Here is a 20255-nt window from a genome sequence, read left to right as displayed (position 1 = left end):
CTGGAAAAATCAAACTCGACATTTTGAGGAGTTGTTTGTGTCATTTAAGGCTGTAGAAGGATACATTTCAAAATATTTACAAGGTGACTTCTGATGTTTAATTGTGCCTGTGAAGCCACACGTCTGGTTGAGTAAACAGTTTGTGTTATTGGCCCAGCTCTGCAGGGTCCTCCATGGCTCTGGCTCTGATCTGCTTAAGCTGGTGCTGGACACCCAAGCACACAAGTCAAATCCAAAGTTAATGGACTACAAAGGATTCCAAAAGGCACATATTTCAGTGCATCACTGAATCCCCTTTAAGCCCAACTGTGGCAGTAAAACTTGTGTCCAGTTTGTTGCAGGCCTGCTATTTGTTCCACAGGATTTTGTACTTAAACTACCTTTGAAAGAATGGGGTTTTAATTTCAAAGCTCCTTTGAAATGCTGTCTCACAATATTTGTTGCACATCCCTGATCCCATGCTTATCAGGGAAATATTCCCAAAGAGATTTTTTTTACCTTTGAGGGGGAGAAAGATATTCTACTCCCAGCACTTGGGGGATGTGCAAAGGGAAGGTGGAAGCTGCCGTTGAATGCCAGATATGGGAAAATAAATACTTGACGGAAGATTTTCTTTTCATGTTTCCAGGAGGCCTCATAAATGCCAGACATAAAAAAAAGAAATTATGAAAATACACTTTTGCCATTTTCTGTTGTTTGAGCAACCCCATTATCCATGTCCTTCTTTATTTTGATAGCCTTTTTATTTAGAAAAATGAAATTAGGTTGCTACAGGGACTGCTACAAATTTCTTTCTGATGTCAACGAGCAGATCACCTTAAAAGAAAGTTGCCGTCCTTCAAATTGTTTAAATGAAGTGTTCAGATTTCCAAAGGCACTCAGCAGCCAACCACATCAAGATCACGGTACAGGCAATGTGTGACCATCTTCTCATCCCTGCTGTCAGAATCCAGAGCCTGTGGATGTCTCTGGGGATTTTCCTGACTTTTGTGTGTTATAGAGCAGTGGGACATAATCTCTGTAAAATGTTAAATTGCCAGTCAGAGTTGTGGGTCAGAATTTACTTCTTTGTACATTGCCTTGACAAGACAGTTTCAAAAACTTCCCAGAGCAGTGATGTGTAACAAGATAACATATTTACCCACACCATCCTCAACACTGCTGCAACCATAAGCTGTGGAAGTCCAAATGCTTCCAAAATTTGAGATTCTTTTTCAAGGAATCTTTTGATGGTCTTTGTTGTGGGAAACTAATTGCGCTCGAGTGCTTAGGGCAAAGCTTTCTCCTGAAATGGGAAGACAGAGTTTACTGAGAGGATGAGGTAGGAGGAGCACCTGGACAAGTACATGCTCCTGGTATTGGGGGCAGAAGGGGTACAAGAAAATTGGCAATGTTAGAGAACAACACAGTGTAAAGGTGGGGAGGCTACAGGGAAGTGTGGTGAGGATTGCAGTGCTTTAATCTTTAATCCAACTAACATGGGTGGACTCCATACTGTGAAATGTCAGTGCAACTCAGGGACTTGTGGTAACAGCAGCTCAACTGCATTATCCAGTTGTGTTTCAGGTTACAAACTCCCCTGGAAGGCCACTTTCCTGCACTTTGAGAGAGGGTAAATGAAACACTGCTTGATTCCATTAGAGGGGATATTTTTAGCCTGCGTGTTGGATGGTAAGAGCACAGCTTCTTGGAGTGGTGGTCTCAGGGAGAACTTTGCTTACACAGTAATTCCAAGGCCTCAAGAAACTAATGAAATTTGTTATTAAAGGTTGAACAGCTGCTCATTTGCTTGGGTTGTAGCTGAGTCTGGAGGCCACAAGATCTGATAAGGAATAAGCAGATGGTTCAGAGTAAACAGTTTGAAGTAGCTCCTGTGTCGTCTTTGAGAACGTAGTACATAACCTGACATTAAGAGCTGATATGAAGCTCATTGAGATAATAGTGATCAAGTATTTATTGCTGGAGGGCATCTAGAGAGGTGAAAAAGGCAGCCAAATTTACTGAGAGATAAATAGCATACTGCTCCACATCCTCCAAAATGACATTTGAGTAGTTAAAAAGTTCCTGAAGAGCCTGAGTGAGATCCAATCTGCACACGATGATGAGCGACACATTCTGAACTGGAAAGTGCTCAGTCATCTAATTTGTAACAGTCACAGTGGCTCAAAAGAGGGTTGTCACTCCCAGCAAGCCCAAATTCCAGACCAGAGTCCTCCAGGGTGAAAACTAGGAGAATTCTTTGGTCACAGAGCAACAGGATGAGATGGGAAAGAACATCTGATCCAAACCCCTGCTGAAGTGGGGCCACCTAGACCCAGCTGCCCAGGACCATGGCCAGTCACCTTCTGAATGACTCCAAGGATGGAGACTCCACAGCCTCCCTGGGCCAGCCAGGTCACCTCAAAGGTGTTCCTTGGTGTTCAGAGGGAACCTCCTGTGTTTTAGTGCCCACTGCCCCTTGTCCTGACTCTGCCCCCTTTGCACCCTCCCTTCAGGTATTGACACACACGGTCCCTGAGCCTTCTCTTCTCCAGGTGAACAGTCCCAGCCTTCTTATCCTTCAAAAAAGCCCTCAGTTGTTTTATCTTGAACAGAAAGGAGGAGAGATAACACCCAGGGTAAACAAACCATCTTAAACAGAATGTTTACTTCTTCCTCTTTAAACTAAATTCTGTCCACAGGCACTGTGTGTGACCTCAAGTGAACCTGGTAAGTCTTACAGGTCTGTATTAGGGGACAAGATTAGTTTCTGGAGTCAGGGGACTATTTTGTAATATGTAAGATAAGAAAGGGTTTGGAAGGCAGAAAAGTTGAAGAATTAATTCACTTGTATTTACTCTACTTGACTGTGGAGTTCAGAGTGCCAAAGAACAGAATTCATGAATTCATTCATGCCCCTGCTGTTAACAGCAGTCTATATGGGCCAGCAGTCAGTGCTCTGGATTATCTTGCCCCTCACTACTCAGACTGAAATTACTACATAATCTGGCTTTGTTTCTAGCTAATTTATTTTTATTATAAATAGATTAGAATAAAACAATGTACTCAACTCAAAAGCTGACTTCCACTGATTTAGACAAAGGCTGGGTTTAATAGTTTTTTAGTTGTGCTGCATAAGTCCCTTTGGTTCCCAGAACAAGCCATTAACATGAATCAGAGCACACTGATATTTTAGTGTTTTTCATAATTTAAATGTTGCTCAATCTCCAAACATTTCAGAACATGTCTCAGTGGTTAGAAAAATATCTGTATCTGTATCACTGTGGCTGGAACATGTGTGACAGCACTGGAAGAGCTGCTCAGGTGGAAATACATAGTTTCTATAGGGAATTGAATGCACAGGGACTGAACCATCTATCAAAGGTTCCCATGCTGACTTTTATACAAGCACAGACCCATACAAGGTTACCCAGCTCACCTTCCCAAGAACATCTTTATGCAAAACAGTTTCTAAGATAAAAGCAGAAATTTCCTCAGCTACCTCTGAGATATGGAAGTCATGCTTAGTATATTTATTAGGTTAAAAATGATTTAAATAATTCAAGGACTGAAGAGGGGAGTGTGGCATATGTTTTAATGATGTTAATAACCTAAATTTCACACTTCTTAGTAACCACACCTACCACCAATTACCTAATTGACAGATATATGTGAAGTTGGCATTTTAGTGATTCACACAGCACAGCTAAAGAGTCTTTTTTAAAAGCCCAGAATTTAACTCTTCCCAATTTTCCCTTGACATTCATGTCACAGACCTGAACACAGGACTACAAATGTGGCTGACAACAACTCCCACTCATAATTCACTTGATGCCCATATACAGCTTGCCATAAGAATCCTGCACAGATTCAGATGTGTGTGCTCTTCCAGCTTAACTAAAATTCCTCTTAAGAAGGTTCCTTTAAATGACATTCTTCGGGCACTGAACAGTGTCACATCCATTCAAACAGGACAAAATATGGTAAAATATGTGCCCCTCTGTAGAGTCAATGCACTTGTCCTAGTTTGCAAAGTAATAGATGACAGCACAGCTCCATAAATACTTAAAGGGGTCAAAATAGTCGCTGGGAAACTGCACCCAAATGTTCACAAAACCAAAACATAAATTCAGGCTTTTATAATCAGAGAAATCTGTGATCCTCCAAGGGGAAGTATTGTAAATTCTGGTGTCCTGCTTAAAGGTGAGAACAGGGATAGGAAAAGGGCCCAAGATCTTCTAAACAGACTCAGGTTTAGTCATCAAGTCTCACTAAAAGTTGCAACGACTGAAATTTGCACTGATATTGGCTCTCTTGAAATTCTCACTTCTCTTGAATTGAGGAATCAGTCTTTAGCAATAAAACAACAAATACAAAAAATGATTGTATCTAAAGTACTGTCCATTCACAGTTAAGTATTGTACTGATATTTATCCTGTTCTTCCCATGACCACTGTATAGTCTTCTTCCCTCCCTCTGCTACTGATTTGTTCTCTTTCTCCAACACAACTCATTAAAACCTGTGATTTTTATGTTTTTTTCTGACTCTTTCTTATCTCCCTCATTTCTGTTTCTTCCTCAGTGATTTTTCCCAGGTCTGCTGAGCTGTCCTTAACTTTTCCCACCATCTGGTTAGACAGCTGTTACTGATATCACTGAGCAAGTGAGTTGTGAAAACAGTTGTTCTGACACTGATTTTACCTGTAGTTCCCATTCTCTGTGGGACTGGAAGTTCTGATGCTCAGGACGGGCGAAATGATGGATGAAACAAACCTTGATGCAGTACAGAAAAATTAATGTGGCACAAGCAGGTTGAGGAGACAACCTGGACAGGGCCAGCTCAAACAGAAGTCAAAGAAAGAAGCAATGTGTCATCTGTGATGGGATGAATTTAGTCAATCAAGGGCTGGCTTTGCTCTCCATGTCAGCTTTATGACATTGCTGGAGGGACAAGAAAAAGGGGAAGTGCGGGATAAACTCTGACCCCACACTGAAAAACAGATGTGAAATAAAGCAACTGCTTCAGCTGCAGTACAGAACAAACATTCAGAATGCACAGACAAAGTTTATAACCTGGCTTTGTTCCCATTTTTTCTGCTTTCTGCCCATACACTTCTTGCTCCAGTAGAGACCAAGTTCTCACAGCCCTGGACACCACAAAGCAGAGCAGGAGAATAGTCAAACACATCTACCCAAATCCTGAGGGAAGTGAACAGACTGGGATCATCATGAGCTGAGGACAACACTTCCTATTAGAAAGTTGTTATTATTATAACTTCAACTCAGATCCAGGATGAATTTTAAAACATTTACCTTTATATGTGTGAATTCTGGAGACTTTAGATGGAGTCTGTTGAGTAAATACAGCCTGGTCTAGTGGAAGGTGTCCCTGTGCATGGGTTGGAATTAGGTGATCTTTAAGGTCCCTTCTAACCCAAACCATTGTATGAAATACAGCCAAAGAGGGGGGAAAAAAAGCCAAAATCTCACCAGATTCCTCAAATTCACTGTTGTAGGCATTCCAAGTCTCACTTATACGGAGCAAACTTTCTTCCATGGCTTGAATGTCCATGTAGGGACAGTTGCACTCGGGGAATTTGGGGCCACACTGACACCAGCAGTCATTGTCCTTGCAGATGAACTCCCCCTCGGAATTGCAGGCAATGTAGCTCAGAGCTGCCTGCACAAAGTGTTCTTGCAGGTACTCGGGCAGGATGACCTGAAGGCCTGAAGGAAACGGAGTAAATATTATGTTGTTAAACACAAAGTAACGTTGGAGCCAAGCAACTTTCCCAGCACATGTAGCAAGCAAACAAACAACTGTGAAAAACAAAAATGCTGATGAAGGGAAAGCAACCCTGAGTGAAGAGACAACGTAACCAGGACAAGAGGTGTGAGGGTGAACACTGCCATCCTAAACTGGGCTTGTTTGCCATGTTTCCTTTGATACAGCAAGATATAGTTTGTCTAAAGAACTCTGATTATCTCTCATGATTCTGTGGGGGCAAACCAAGGATGGGAAAAATTGGATGGGAGGAAATTTTTGAAAAATAAAATTTAGCTGATCTGTTAATTTTTCTAGCGTTGGTATGAAATTGCTCTGGGATAATCCACTGGATGTGATGGGCTACAAAACCTTGAGAAAGCAAACATTTTTAAACCTCCTAAAGGAGAAAGGGTGCTACGTCCAGCTCCAAGGGGGTTTCAAAACATTCCTGGTGGGTCACAAATCCCTCTGCTGTGTGTCCTCACCCTGCCATGCCATATAGGATGTCACATTGATGGACCAGAACAGAGCAGGGGGATCAAAATCTCGCAATGTTTGCGACCAGAGATTTAGATTTATTCGTCTGAAAACTTTGACTATCATTTATGAGGACCCCAGTGATGGGAATGAGTATTTTACACATATATAGTATTTTATAGCTACATTAGTGATCTACCAATCAAAGAGCCACAGGGAGGTAAATTATACATTTTTATTTACTATTTGCTGTTATTTTCTGTGACGAAAATAAACTCTCTGGAGCCAGTGGAGCTTATTTGTGGTCCAGGTAATTTCTCAGCATATGAGTTGGGTATTTCTGATGCAAGATTTTTTTACATAAGCACTTGGGCATTTTCATAGAATCATCCCTTATTTTTAGGTATATACAAAAATATAGCTGTAACAGTAATTTCATAACCCTTCCAAGATGAAACTCATATCACAATTGCTGAAACCAGGTCTGACTCTTTCTTCTATCTCATGTCAAAATTTGTAAAACTCTGCTGTTGCCCGAGTAAATTTTTCAATGTATTTGTGTGGTTGTGAAGAGTTGTGAAAGGAAAAGAAAGCCCAGACAAACAAACAGGAGTCTTGTTCCATTCTTCCACTAAATAGTTTACACAGTTCTGACAATGTATTTCTGCTAAAGACAATTCAATGGCAACCATCCACTGCCTGAGGGATGCAAAGATTATTTTCTGAATTTGAACAGACAAACATCATGAATATGCTGGAAACCACTAAAAATCACAAATTATGTCTGGAAATACTCTTTACATCCCAAATGAAATGATTTTTTTTTTAAATATACGTTCTCTCTGGGGAAAAAATGATAATTTTATGGTTTTTAATTTATTCTGGGGAGACAGAAAGGAAAAAGGAGAAAAAACACATGGATATTTTAAGCAAGACTCATAGAGAATATCCTGAGATGGAAGGGACCACAAGGATCATCATCCCTGACAGCTGTTCTCTGTAGTCACCAACAACTTCACACTCTGTCCAATTGATTTACAAATCAATATAGAAACGTTTAAAAATTGGAAATCATTTTATATCTCCCTGCAACTGCAAATTAAGAATTGCATTGTTTTCTCATGGTGTGTAGTCAGAGGTCTGCACAAATACATACATTAAAGGGAATTTAGTGTGTTTTCATAGCAATAAGTTGTTCCTGTTTCACTTGTGTAACTGAAAATAGCAATTATTAGCAGTCTAATACAATACATGGGAACTTATCAGAAATTTTTATCTACCTAAAATGCAGGTTGGGAAATGCATCTGCTGGAATCAAAAAAGAAAATAAAACATTTAAAAATTATGACTCTCCTCCTCTTTTTCCCTTTCCTGTTTCCCTTTATTTTTTTCCTTTTTCATTTTTATTTATGTATAATTACTACTACTTGCCTACTGAGTGAGATGCTTAACCTTCCAAGCTTTCTTAAAATTCCCAAGAGGAGCCTTTTGACTCCTCGTTATTTGGAGTGTTTAAAAGTGTATATCCTGCTCCTCTGGTGACTCCCTGGATTTTGGTGGAACAACTGCGTGAGGCCCAAGGTCCTGCTCAGGATGTGCAGAGCAGGCTGAGCACTCCAAATGTCACCCCCTGCTTGGTGGAACCTGGGAATTCAGGCTGTTTAAAAAGTGTGCCAGTGGAGGCTAAATAGGGATGCAAAATGTTAACGGGGCCATTCAAATTATTTTCTGATGGGTACAGAAATTGTTTCTGTTTCAAAGGCAACACGAGGTACTGACATTTCCTTCACTTTGTCTTATTCCACAAACACACACACAAAAATTAGGAAAAATGACCTTTTATGGAGGGGGAAAACAGGAAAACAAACAGTGTGATAAATGTCATCCCGTTCCAAAACAAATGAATGAAATTGCACCTACGTACCTTGCAACTGAATCTTGTTTTCAGGACTCTGAACCAGAACTGAGCTGACAGAATCTAGGTTGTCATAGTTACTGCAGCCAAGAGGCCCCGTCCGTGTCTCTGTCACCTGTGCCAGGGGAAGGGAGAAGCACTTGCTGGATTATTCCAAGCAGACTGAGGAGTTCAGAAAATTGTTTCATGAAATTTCCCTTTAATTCAGCCAGCAATGCATTTCAGACTTAATTAGGGTGAAATAACTCATTTTAATTGCAAAAAGGAGGACTGCAAATGTTTTACCGATGCCACAAACTGCAGGAAGGGTTCTTTCTATTGCAGGGAATCCTCCCAAACACTATAATATCACAATACTATACAAATACTGCAATAGTACAGTGCTATAACAGTGGAATGCCATCCCAGCTGCCAACTAACAGCCTAAACACTCTTTATTTCTCATGGCTGTGGGAATTACAAGGTTTACAAACATGAAGGTTGGGATTTGCTCTGTCAAAACTTGTGCACATGACAACTCCTTGTTGAGATCATGGAAAAAACTTTGATTTTTCTGTGAAGCCCAGTGGGATATGGAAGTAAAAACCTTTAATGAGCTGTGTTTGTAACGGTGGTAGGGGTGGGATATTCTTCATCAGGGAAGGGTGTCAGGTAAGTTTAGACACAAGATTCTAGACGTTGTCCATTGTAGTCACCAAATCCATGGGCACAGAACCAAAGTACAGCTGCATTTATCAAACAGAACCACCACCAGCAGAGCTCTGTCTTAACAGCTGAGGATTGTGTTTGGAAAAGAGCAGTTACTTAAATCAGAGAATCACAGAGTCATTAAAGTTGGAAAAGCCTTTTGAGATGGTGAAGTCCCATCATTAACCCACCACTAACCCACGTCCCCAAGCATCAGATCTACACATTTCTTGGACACTTCCAGGGATGGTGATTCCACCACTGCCCTGGGCAGCCTGTTCCAGTGCCTGACTACTCTTTCAGTGAATAAATTTTTCTAATATCCAATCTAAATACCCCCTGGTATATTTACACCTCTCCCAGTGTAAATATATTTAAACTTAAAAAAAAAATAATTGATATGCTTCCTGGAATATTGTAGATAATTCTTAAGTGTCAACAAAGTAATTATGAAGGCAAATTTATTTTTAAAATGAAAATGTAGTTTCTGAGCAATGAAGCAGTGCTGTGATGCCCAGAGCAGGTGGGCAGCACCACAGCAGAACAGGCAGCCACAAAAAACCCAAACCCTCAGCAGAGGTGGATGTACCATGATCTCACAATTTTTAAACTGGATTGAGTGCTGTAGAAAATTCATTGGTTTGTAGTTCCTTTTCCTATTTATCAAGGCCAGGCAGAAAGAAGAAAGCAGAAGTGGAATAAAAGCAATACAAACAGCCATAGCAGGGAATGCTGGCCACGGGATATGGTCCCAGACTCATTTACTGCCAAAGTACAATCAAACCCTCTATCACACCCCTCCCAAACTGTGCTCAGCCACTATCCTGGAACTTCTTCTCTTCCTTTAGCTATTTCAGAAATTGGGGCCAGATTTACCCTTATTTGGTGACCTGCCTCAGTTTTTAATGCCACCGCTTCTATTTTCTCTGATGTCGGGCATTATAGGTATTATATGAGCCATTATATTCAGCTCTGGATCTCCTGGAGAACAAACCTAAATTACAGGGTCAAGGAGTAGATTTCCAAAATCTGCACCTCCGCTGAGCAACCGAGTGCCAGGCAACCACACAACCAACTTAGACTGGTAAAATAGCAAGCTCCCTTCTGTTTTTCAGAATTGTTTTGAAAAGAATGTGAAGGTTTGCTAAAATAATGAATGTTCGTGTTGCTGAGGGTTGCCTGGCTCTCTCACAGTCTGTTGCTACCACCAGCACATGTGGGTGGCTGCAGCTGGATCAGCCTGTTCTTCAAACCCCCCAGATCTCACGTTCTCCTTGCACTTTTGCAAAGAATATATGACTTTTCGGGCCCTTCCAGGCACGTTCCCATCACTTTGGACTGGCATTCCTGGGAGTGGAGCTGGAGACCCTTTGCAGTGGCAGCAGAGGACACCCAGAAGGGGCCTGGGCCACCCCTGGAGCAGAGGAAATGAGCCCCAGACAGGTTGGCTCCTCCCTGCATGTCCCTGGCAGGGTAGGATATTTATCCTGACCCAGCACAAAGACTCTTGCACAGGCATCACATTTGGCTTGGACACAGCTGGAATGACAGCTGTCATTTACCTGGGATCCTTCAGTCCGCCAACAAGGAGTCTAAAATTTCAGTCTAAAATCTCCTTTTTTGGTAACATTCCCAGCCCATTTACAGAATCCCAATTTCTTTATACAATATCAAAGAGAGTTACCCAGATCAAATAAGAAAAATAGCCAGAAGATAATAAAAGGCAGGTGAATGTTGCAGTGAGTTTTATCCTAACTCTGAAATATTATGCTCAGCCTTCATCTGTGCAATTCTTTATTTAAAGTCCCATTTATTTTAGTGTTGTTTTTGTTTGTATATTATTGTGATTTTCAACCATTTGATTATAAGGCAATGCAGCTTCATAAAATTGTATGAAATGTATAAACTGTAAAGCAAATTTTACAATTCCTATCCATTCTTATTACTCTTATGTCTCCTGAAATCATAAAATAAGGAAGGTTAGTAAGTAGCTTTTTAGTTATTGTGCCCTTTGTGTTCATGCTTCTTCACTCCATCTGAATTATGCAAAACATAGCTAGGGACTACCAGTGTCTTGAGTGAGAGCACTTGGTGTATTTAGTTGTGCCAAGAGGCAGAATGAGGAAAAAAATCACCATTAAAAGTCTTTTTGCTCTTAGAGACTGGTTATATAAATACATTGGATCAGAAGAAAACTGATTCTATGAAAAAAAGCCGAGGACAGTTAAATTTGGATGTGACTTAGAGATGTTCATAATTGTTACAAGGAAGTAATAAAATACAGTTCTAATAATAGCAATAAAAGACAATGCTTAACAAATCGGGCAATAAACAAGGACCTTTTCTAAATTTTTCATTCAAATCTATATATTTATATTATTCACTCTTTTACTTTTCCAAGTACCTTCCCCTTCCTCGATCAGCTCTGGTACTTTTAACTTCTGCATGGAAAATACATTGCAAGAAGAAAGTCAAAATGTATAGTCTCAATATGTAACAAAGAAATACTAAAGAACACAAAGATCATTCAACCTTCCATTTTTGATGGGTGACAATTCCAGTCAGAGGTCAAAGTGATGCAGTTCCATGTGCTTTTTTATATTTTGCACAAATCCTGCTCCACAAAGATTGTAAACCAGAAAGAGAATTTGAGTGGTTGATAAATGGAAGCTTCGAATTCCCATCAAATTTTCTGATCAAAAGAAAGGATTTAATTGTCATAGATCACAGAATCACAGATTGCTTTGGTATGGAAGGGGCCTTAAAACTCATCCAGTGGCACCCCCTGCCATGGGCAGGGACACCTTCCACTAGCCCAGGCTGCTCCAAGCACCATCCAACCTGGCCTTGGACATTTTGGAGTAACTCTTGTTGATAAAAAAGCAGACAAGGGGGTGGGGTGGGAGAAAGTAGTACAAAGACATTAATTCTGGTTTGATCTTAATGTTGCTGGTATCACAGATGATTTTACATTTTTTGTTTCAGGAACAACAGAAGTGACATTGGAGAGGCAATGGCACGTCTTTAATTATCTTCCAGGCAGAGAAGTGTGACTGTGTTCAGTCCCAAGATCACAACTGAAAACTGTTTTGTCTGAGAGCGCACAAAAAAAGATGAACCAAAAAGAGGAGAAGAAAAGCTAAGATCTAAATGTGGATTGTGCTGAGATGGTCCAGAAGGGACTGAATATGCACAAAGAGCACCAGAACCACATCCTTAGTTTGTAAGGCCTGCAGCCCACAAAGAACATGAACTCACAAAGCAAAACACCACAGAACAAAGTTATTTGTTAACCAAACTCCCTAAGAACGGGTAACAAAACACGGGTGAAATCTCTGCCACGAGCCAGGCAGGCTGTTCTCCAGCCTTGTTTGCAGAGATTAGCACAGAACAGGTTTCCCTGGGCAGCAGGGCTTTCAGTTCCCAGAAATAAACTCTAACAATTTGGCATTAATGAGACAAATGCCTACAGTTTTGAGTCAGTTAAATCTCATAACCATGGTGATAACGACCCGATTATAAGTGCACTGAGAACACAACTCCCGGCACTTCAGCAGGGCTGAATTCTTGTGATATCAGTGGGTAGTATTTCCCTGGGAAATAGTCTGCTTTTTGTGTCCATGATAATTAAGCCTATGGAAGACATTCCTAATAAAAGAGAAATGTATTTCTGCAGAGATTTTGCTCCTGGTGTGTCCTTTTACATGCACAGAGCTAATATCCCTAACGCTGTGCTGCCTTCATAAAGCACTGTCCTCTTCTGTGAGACTGCTTAAAAAGGTATTTGGCTTCTAAGGAAGAGAACTTAGCCAACACAAAGGAGGATGAGACAATGCTGGTCACTTCAGAACAGGCAGCCATATTCACATCCCCATAAACCTCTTTAATGTTTTGAACATTCAAATAATTATTTAAGCAAACTCATCATATACACGTGATTTAAGAAGGTCTGTTCCGAACAACCAGTGCAGGCAGAAGGCAGGGTAAAGTTTGGAATGGAGAGAAAACCTGAAGTCCTTAGGATTCTCCTAAATAACATGCTGGTGGTGTTGGGTTGATGGTTGGATTTGGTCATCTTAGAGGTCTTTTCCAACCTTAATGATTCCATGACTCTCCCCTGGACCTCACCCTCAGGGCTGGTCCTCCAGCCTCTGTTCCCTCAAATTGGAATCCCCGCACATTCTGCAGTCAAAGCTCATTTCACCTTAAAAAAAGTGATCAAATGAATAGGCACTAAATGTACTTTCTATTTAGATGTGGATCTCCTGCCAATTCTCTTCGTTTTTTTCCCCCCGGGCTTGACAGTTTTTCACAAAAGCACCTTTATGCCAGCACTTCCCTTTGCAACACAATAGTTGCTGCTCTGCTGCCCTACTTATGTCATTGAAGGTATTAAAAAACTCCTGCTAATTAGTGGGTAATTAAAATAAATCAAATTTTCTGTGTGTTCCAAGGACTGACACTTCTCCTGCTATGGGCTTTTCTGAAGGAGGTACAGACAAACCAGCAGCATTTGCAATGTTAGGGGTTGGATTCATGTTTTCAATATCATTTCATTAATTGCCAGCATTCTAAAACAATACCTCATAGGCATGTAATGCTTTCAGCACATTTGCTACCAGAATAGGGCTGATGTTTCAATTTGAAGAGCCCACTAACTCAGGAGACCTGGAAATGCTCCCATTGTATTTTTCTGTCATCTGTAAGATGCATTAGGAACAGTAAACTTGATCTTTCTGCAAGAGAAGTAATTGCAAAATTTCCATTAACTTCATTAGAGGAGGAATAACGACTTCTTTCAAGTTTTTGGGCAAGGAGACAACGTTGAATTTTACCAAATGCAACACTTAAGTTTCCCAAGATCTCAGTCTAATCCTTCTATTCCCTCTCCTTTCTTATTGTGCTCTCGGGAATTTACTGTGAACCAGACTGTTCCACTACAATGAGATTGAAATGTATCCTCCTTACATAAAGCATTAAATACCCCAGAAATCAGAATATTCTAGGAACTAGAAATATAAACTCCCACTGTTTGAATTCTGCTCTCTTGTTGCATTTGTTAAAAAATATGATGATTTTTTAAGGCTGTTTAGGTTCATGTGATAGGGAGCAATCACCTCTCTGCTCAAGTCTATTCCCCACCAGCACAGGGAGTAATTTATTGTCTGTAAATTCCCAGAGAATCCACAAGAACATTGAAAGGAGTCTGGCAGCACTGACAGTCCTGGTATCGCAGCCACAGTTTTCCCCTTTTCAAGGACATTTTTAATCCCTTGCCTGTGAGATGCCACGTTCCCGTGCATCCTTCTGGAATGCAACCAGTAAGTTTGCAGGAAATGAGGCTGCTGGAAAACCAGGCAGGGCAGTGTTGCCAGAGACTTTATTTCCTGCGTTTTCCGAAATCAAAGGTGCATCAGCCTCATACAGAGAATGAGGACAGGCACTCTCTCTGAAAGAACAGGTTATCTCTTTTAATTAATCTTGAAGAACAGATGACAGTGAAGTTCTTTTATGGACAAGTAGCAGAGCTGGCAAAAATGTAATAAAAACTGACTATTTTGTCTCAGTTTCCATTTAGCTATTTCTACTTGCTCATATCTTACTTAAATTAACACTAATATTATTTTTTCACAGCTTTTATGGCCTAAAGAGAGAGCTGAGCAACAAACAGTAAATGAAATCTATATATTTGGTCTAAAAGATAAAATTAGAAACAGAGAGGACAGTGCAGATACAAATTAAAATGATATTTCATGTTTATAAAAACCTCATGGTATCTGCAGAAAGCAAAAGCAAAGCTGCTTACTGAAGCAAAACCCAATTCCTAACTTTGCATCCTTTTCCAAATATAATTCCATTACTATATATAGGACAAAGACCTCCAAAGAAATTTTGGGGCACAGACTGTAAAGGGAGGCCATCATCATACATCTAACTACAAAATCCCATGCAAGGACTTTCCAAGAGTATTAGGAATAGGATTCATATCTTCATGGATCAGTTCCAATATCCAGTGCTAAGGCTACTGGGATTTTTCACTGTGTCCCCATTAATTTCAGGAAGACAGGATGATTTGTCCCTTTATAATACTCACAGAGGTTATTAGCCATAATAATACTGCAGTTGAATGAAAAACTTATTTTTTTTTAAGTTGGGAAAGTATGAAGAAAAACTGTAGTCCTTCCTTAATTAAAATGAATAGTTAAAATGTTCCTTTTCTTTGTGAAGTATCAGGAAAAAGATCATGTTGGTAAATATAAAAATTAACTTTAGATCATTTGGAAACATTTTACCTCCAAAGGGGTCAGTTTCAAAAATTATATATACATTCTTTTTTAAGAGGAAAAAAATAGAAAAAAACTTGTGCTAATGAAAACGTGTGAAAGGTTAACACTAGGTCCTAAAAATAACACATTTAAAGACTTGAAGCTCAAAAATCAAAATGATAAGGGCAGGTTAATTAAGAACCCAATTTTCCATGGAGATCCTACTATGATTATATGTTTCTGTGCAGTTCTAAAACAGAGAAGTAATTCTCTGGACTATTTTTGAGTATTGAAAGGCAAAAAGCACTTCTTTAACGTGGCATCGGTGGTGCACGAAAATATATTGCACACCCCACCTGCAGAGGCTTTTTGCAACTTTATACAATCATCTAATTACAATATTCAGTTTCTAATTACAATATTTGGGCATTTCCTCATCTGTTACACCCACTCCCAAAACCAGCCCTCCCACAGCACCGGGATTTGAGTCCATGGTCCTACAATGACCACCCCTTCATCTTCTTTGTCTACCTCGTCTCCTCTGACCCTCTTGGAATGGTTTCAAGGCCCCTGAATAGCTCTGACTACTTATACCAAGTGTTATGTCTCTGTTGGGCCTCTTTCCCAGTACATTTTCACAGATAAGGAGCTCTTCACCTCGTTAAAAATCCCTTGTCCATTGAAATTCTTAACAAAGAATGTTAAACAGCATTTTTAGAAATCTGGTACAAAGATGTTTAGCAGGCTAAAGGTACTAACAAGCTACAGTAAAACTTTATACAATATAGATTTTAAGGCATCACTTATTCTTTTCAGTAATCTCTCTAACAATTTCCTAATTGAAGCTGTTTCCAGCTCTAACATTTCCTGCCTGGGTGCACATGTAAACTCCTGATTTACTGTTGCAGTTCACAGCACTCCAACCCTGAACACTGTGCCCCTCTCCCAGTGACATCCCAGCAGGACATTTTGCATGTCCATTTTATTTTCCCATCCTCTAGTCAGACTCCCCCTCACGGGGTTGTCATTCCAACCTCTCCAAAGAAATCACATTCCTGTCCATGCCTCTCTGCTGGCTTGCTCTGCCTGCCTCACATACGTGTTTGTAGGGATTTATTTTTAGGTTGTATCCTCATTACTTCCCACCCATTTATTCCCTCTGGTAAATGACTGTAACACATTTGCCCTTTCTGTCTCACTGGTACTGCCAACTCTCCATTTATAGTTTTTGCTAAACTGTTATTTTTATGCTGCTGGTTTTAATGCTTTCCTGCACATTTGAAGACCTACCTACAGAGTCAGCAGCTACAAATGATCTATAATTTAACCATTAAACCTCTATCAGATGTTCCAGTTAAAGGGAGTTTAGCTTGGTGAAATTTGTATTAGAAAAGAAAAGCTATTCAATACTGAAGCTCTAAACTTCATTTCATACGGATGCTCCTCAGGGGTAGATGACTAATTTAGCTCTGTTGTTCTGTAACTTTGATTGATTATGTTGTTACATGATGATTCTGTCGGTTAATCTGTGGTGAAAGCAAATCTTTGCCTTTAAATCCCACAGACTTGTAAAAAAACAGGGAAAGAAGGTCTGAGACTGGAACCTGATGTGCAAATTCTGCTGCAGTAAGTATGTATGTCATGCATTGGGCATGACCACATTATATGAATCTTACTCAAAGTAGACCAATAGGATTGACAAACTTGTTCACAGAATGATGGAATAATGGAGTTATGGATTTTCATATCATAGAATCACAGAATTATGTAATCATAGTATCATAGAACAATAGAATCATAAAACCATATAATAATTGAACCACAGAATAACTGAACCATAGAATCATGGAATCATTTGGGTTGGCAAATACCTCTAAGTTCATTGAGTCCAACAGTTCCCCCAGCACTGCCAAGGCCACCACTAAACCGTGTCCCCAAGTGCCAAATCTACTCATCTTTTAAACCCCTCCCAGGATGGGGACACCCTGGGCAGCCTGTGGCAGGGCCTGAGAGCTGTATAAACTATAACAGACTTAAGATTCAGAAACCAAATCTCTGGCACCTACCATGTAAATGTACCTGTTAGTTTCTTATTATTTGATAGGAAAAAAAGCATCTTCAAATATTTATCTGCAATTGCATTTGAAACTCCAAAGGCCAATATCAAATTAGCTGAAGAACAGTGAACCAAACTGATTGGTGTTGAGTCTATTCTGATGCCTGCACATACATTGATGTTTTCTAAACTATTTAAGTGAGTTAAAGGAATAATGCCCATAACCACTTCCCTGGAAGTGTCCAAGGCCAGGTTGGATGGGGCTTGGAGCAACCTGGGCCGGTGGAAGGTGTCCCTGCCCATGGCAGGGGGTGGCACTGGATGGGCCCCCTTCCAACCCAAACCATTCTGGGATTCTATAATTTCAGAGCTTATCTGCAACGGTTTAAACCCCAGGGGTCAGAAAAGAAGAAAATTGGTTCTCATTTACCATGTTTAATCTTCATATTGAAATTATTCACAGCAGAAAAAAATTCTCCCAAGTTCTCTCTGTTGCTATTCCAGTTGCTAAGTCTGGAATGCAGAACCATCAGCATTTAGAGCCTGGCTGCAGAAAGAAGTAGTTGAGGAAGCACCAGGTAAGAATGAGTGGGAAAGGAAGCATTTTATCTGGGATGTAAACCTCCTGTCTTAGGACAACTTACTGCAAGCCTGAGATGAGGGTAAATACACCTGAGGGTATATTTGATTAATATACAAATATTCACACAGTTCTACTAGAACTCTCCACTGTGAGCCAAACAAGTCTTTCAATTATCAATTATATGTATATAAGTAAAAATCACTTTTCAGGTAACAATTTTTGCAGCTGTGATAATAGGCACTATTATAGATAAAATAAAAATTACAGGGAAAGTCAGGTCAAGAGGAAAGAAGCAGATTTGCAAGTGAAGAACCATATAATGGAAAAATGTTTGGCTACAGAGAAACCTTAGGCCCCTAATATTTTTACCAAAATAGTATCAATTCCCCTTTTTATTCCCTCTGAGACCAGTTGTATTCCAGATAATTCTATTGCCTGTCTGCTATAGCTTGGAAGGGAGAGCTGAATCCAGGTTTCACAGTTCAGTCAAAATGTTTTGGAAATGAGGGTTGGTAGCTGTGTTCTGTATCCAGATGCCTGATCTTTTAGATTTGATCTGTCAAAATATATGAAGGAAAAGATCATTTCTTGTACACCTCAGTCCTGTCAAATACGCACAGTCAAGTGCAGAACCCCGTAGCACAGGGCCTGAGATCGTTGTGGTTGTACTCACCCTTAAATGTAGAAACTTGTGATGTCAAACACTCAAAAGTCTAAAGACTGTGGAAACTCCTTTTAGTGAATGAGGACAGGGAAGGTGTGAGTACCAAACCGTGTTTTCATTCAAACACAGAATCATGGAATATCCTGAGTTGGAAGGGACTCACAAGGATCATCGAGTCCAGCTCCTGGCCCTGCACAGACACCCCAATGATCCCACTATGTGCCTTATCCCTTACATCCCTTAAATTTTTAAGGAACACTCGAAAGAATATCTCTCTGTCCAAAACTCCATCACGTCTGAGTGGCATCTTCAAATCAGTTTAAAGTCTTACTCAGAATAAAAGCAAAACTGAATTCATAAATTTGCTGAGTTTGATTAAATAATCAAAATATTCATAACTTCAAATATAGCAAATGTAACTCAAGTATTTCTGCAAATTTACAGTAATAGAGACCATTAGGAAACTGGAACACAAAGAATTCAAACATAAAAGCCATTTTGAGAGATAGGAATTACAGCTGGGTGGGAAACCCCTGCAGATATACTGAGATCCTCTGTTTTCATCAAGAAAATACCAGATCCTCCCCAGTGCAAATCAACAATGCCTGTAGTGGAACACTGTGGATTTGCACCACGGGCATTTCCATGTTTTTGACAGGTGGCACTGAGCCTGGCTCATCAAACTCTGCTCTTGGATCTGAGCTCATTCACCATCCTGAAAGACTTGTGAGTGAACGAGCTGAGTGCTCTTTGGAAAGCTGAGTGATTCTCAGTATTTTTATTTCATGAACAAAACAAAAAGAGATATTTGAATGTACAGAAGACTGCTCTTAGAATTAGGCTCTGAGGGCAATGTTATCAAGACAGACTGCTGTGCCCAGCTGGCAAATCCTTCAAATCATCCTGATTCATGGGAATAGAAAGACCTATCAGATATCAAGATCTGTTCATTAAAACGTGCATGAATGTGTCCTGCTACGGGTCTTGCATTGATATAAATTTTGCAAAAGATGTTTAGAATATAGAATCTTGTCCAAGGGTTTTATTCATTTCTTTCTGGTCCTGACATGGATGAGACAACGCCAAGGGCAAAGAACAACGTATCAGAAGGGCAAGACCATTTCTTTCACCAAAAAACAGAAAAAGAAAGAGCTCAAGCTCCTATGAGCATGAGAATTTAGGGAAAGAGGGAAGTTCAGAAGGAAAAGGAGGTAACATATGAAAAGAGAGCAGCACTTATTATCCAGACTGCAGAGTCCTGTGGAGTGAAAGGACTTTGTTCTGCTCAGAATTGAAAGGAACTCAACCACCTGCAGGTTTTGTTTTGTTTCCATGCAGACTGCCATGGCAGGTAGGGCATTTCTAGGGATCCAAGTGTCCAGCTCCTTTCATGATGTGGGAGGTGAAAAACCTTTTGACAGGAGTTGTTTCCAATTAGATGTTGTACGTAAGTAAATATGTGTAAATTCACGTGTGTCACTCTGTATTTTCTTCACGCCCTTTTACTTATCAGAAAGTTTATCTTGCCTGTAGTGCACAATTCTTCCTAAGCCATTACACTGGGATAGCAGGGTAGAACTTAAATCACACGCTATAGACTTGCCAGTTTTGTATATTTTCATCGAGGTAGGACAGATCCTCCCCAGTGTGAACCAACACCAAAGTCAGAGAAGCAGACCCACACATTTTAGCACCATTCTTTAACCAAGTCTGTAAATTGCTGTGCTTGAAGGAACATGGGCTCTTTCTTTCTTACAATGATACAAATGGCTCAATATTGTTGTGAATGTCACATTTCAAACAGGGAACCAGAGTGAGAACAAAGTTCTTAAATGGACTAAAACATGACAGGGAAAATATT

General features: G+C 40.1%; 1 protein-coding gene and 1 long non-coding RNA gene across 3 annotated transcripts in view; one reads left to right on the top strand and one right to left on the bottom strand.

The window, feature by feature from the left end:
- Positions 1-20255, bottom strand: part of LOC113978063 (BMP/retinoic acid-inducible neural-specific protein 3) — a 189812-nt gene that overhangs the window by 42482 nt on the left and 127075 nt on the right. For both annotated transcript variants that reach the window (XM_027704759.1, XM_027704760.1), the window contains exons 5-6: positions 8148-8253; positions 5470-5706 (exon numbers count right to left, since the gene is read on the bottom strand). In XM_027704759.1, coding sequence (XP_027560560.1) covers positions 5470-5706; positions 8148-8253 — 343 coding nt within the window. The remainder of the gene's footprint in view (positions 1-5469; positions 5707-8147; positions 8254-20255) is intronic.
- On the top strand, positions 17650-19846 carry LOC113978066. Its single transcript, XR_003537490.1, has 3 exons — positions 17650-17725; positions 19471-19605; positions 19733-19846. It is a non-coding gene; the product is annotated as an uncharacterized LOC113978066 (long non-coding RNA).

The sequence above is a fragment of the Neopelma chrysocephalum genome, unplaced genomic scaffold (genome assembly GCF_003984885.1).
Source record: "Neopelma chrysocephalum unplaced genomic scaffold, ASM398488v2 Primary Assembly neopelma1_287, whole genome shotgun sequence".
NCBI classification, from domain to species: domain Eukaryota; kingdom Metazoa; phylum Chordata; class Aves; order Passeriformes; family Pipridae; genus Neopelma; species Neopelma chrysocephalum.
Note: the sequence above shows the minus strand (reverse complement) of the source record. Positions and strands in the feature narration are given on the sequence as shown.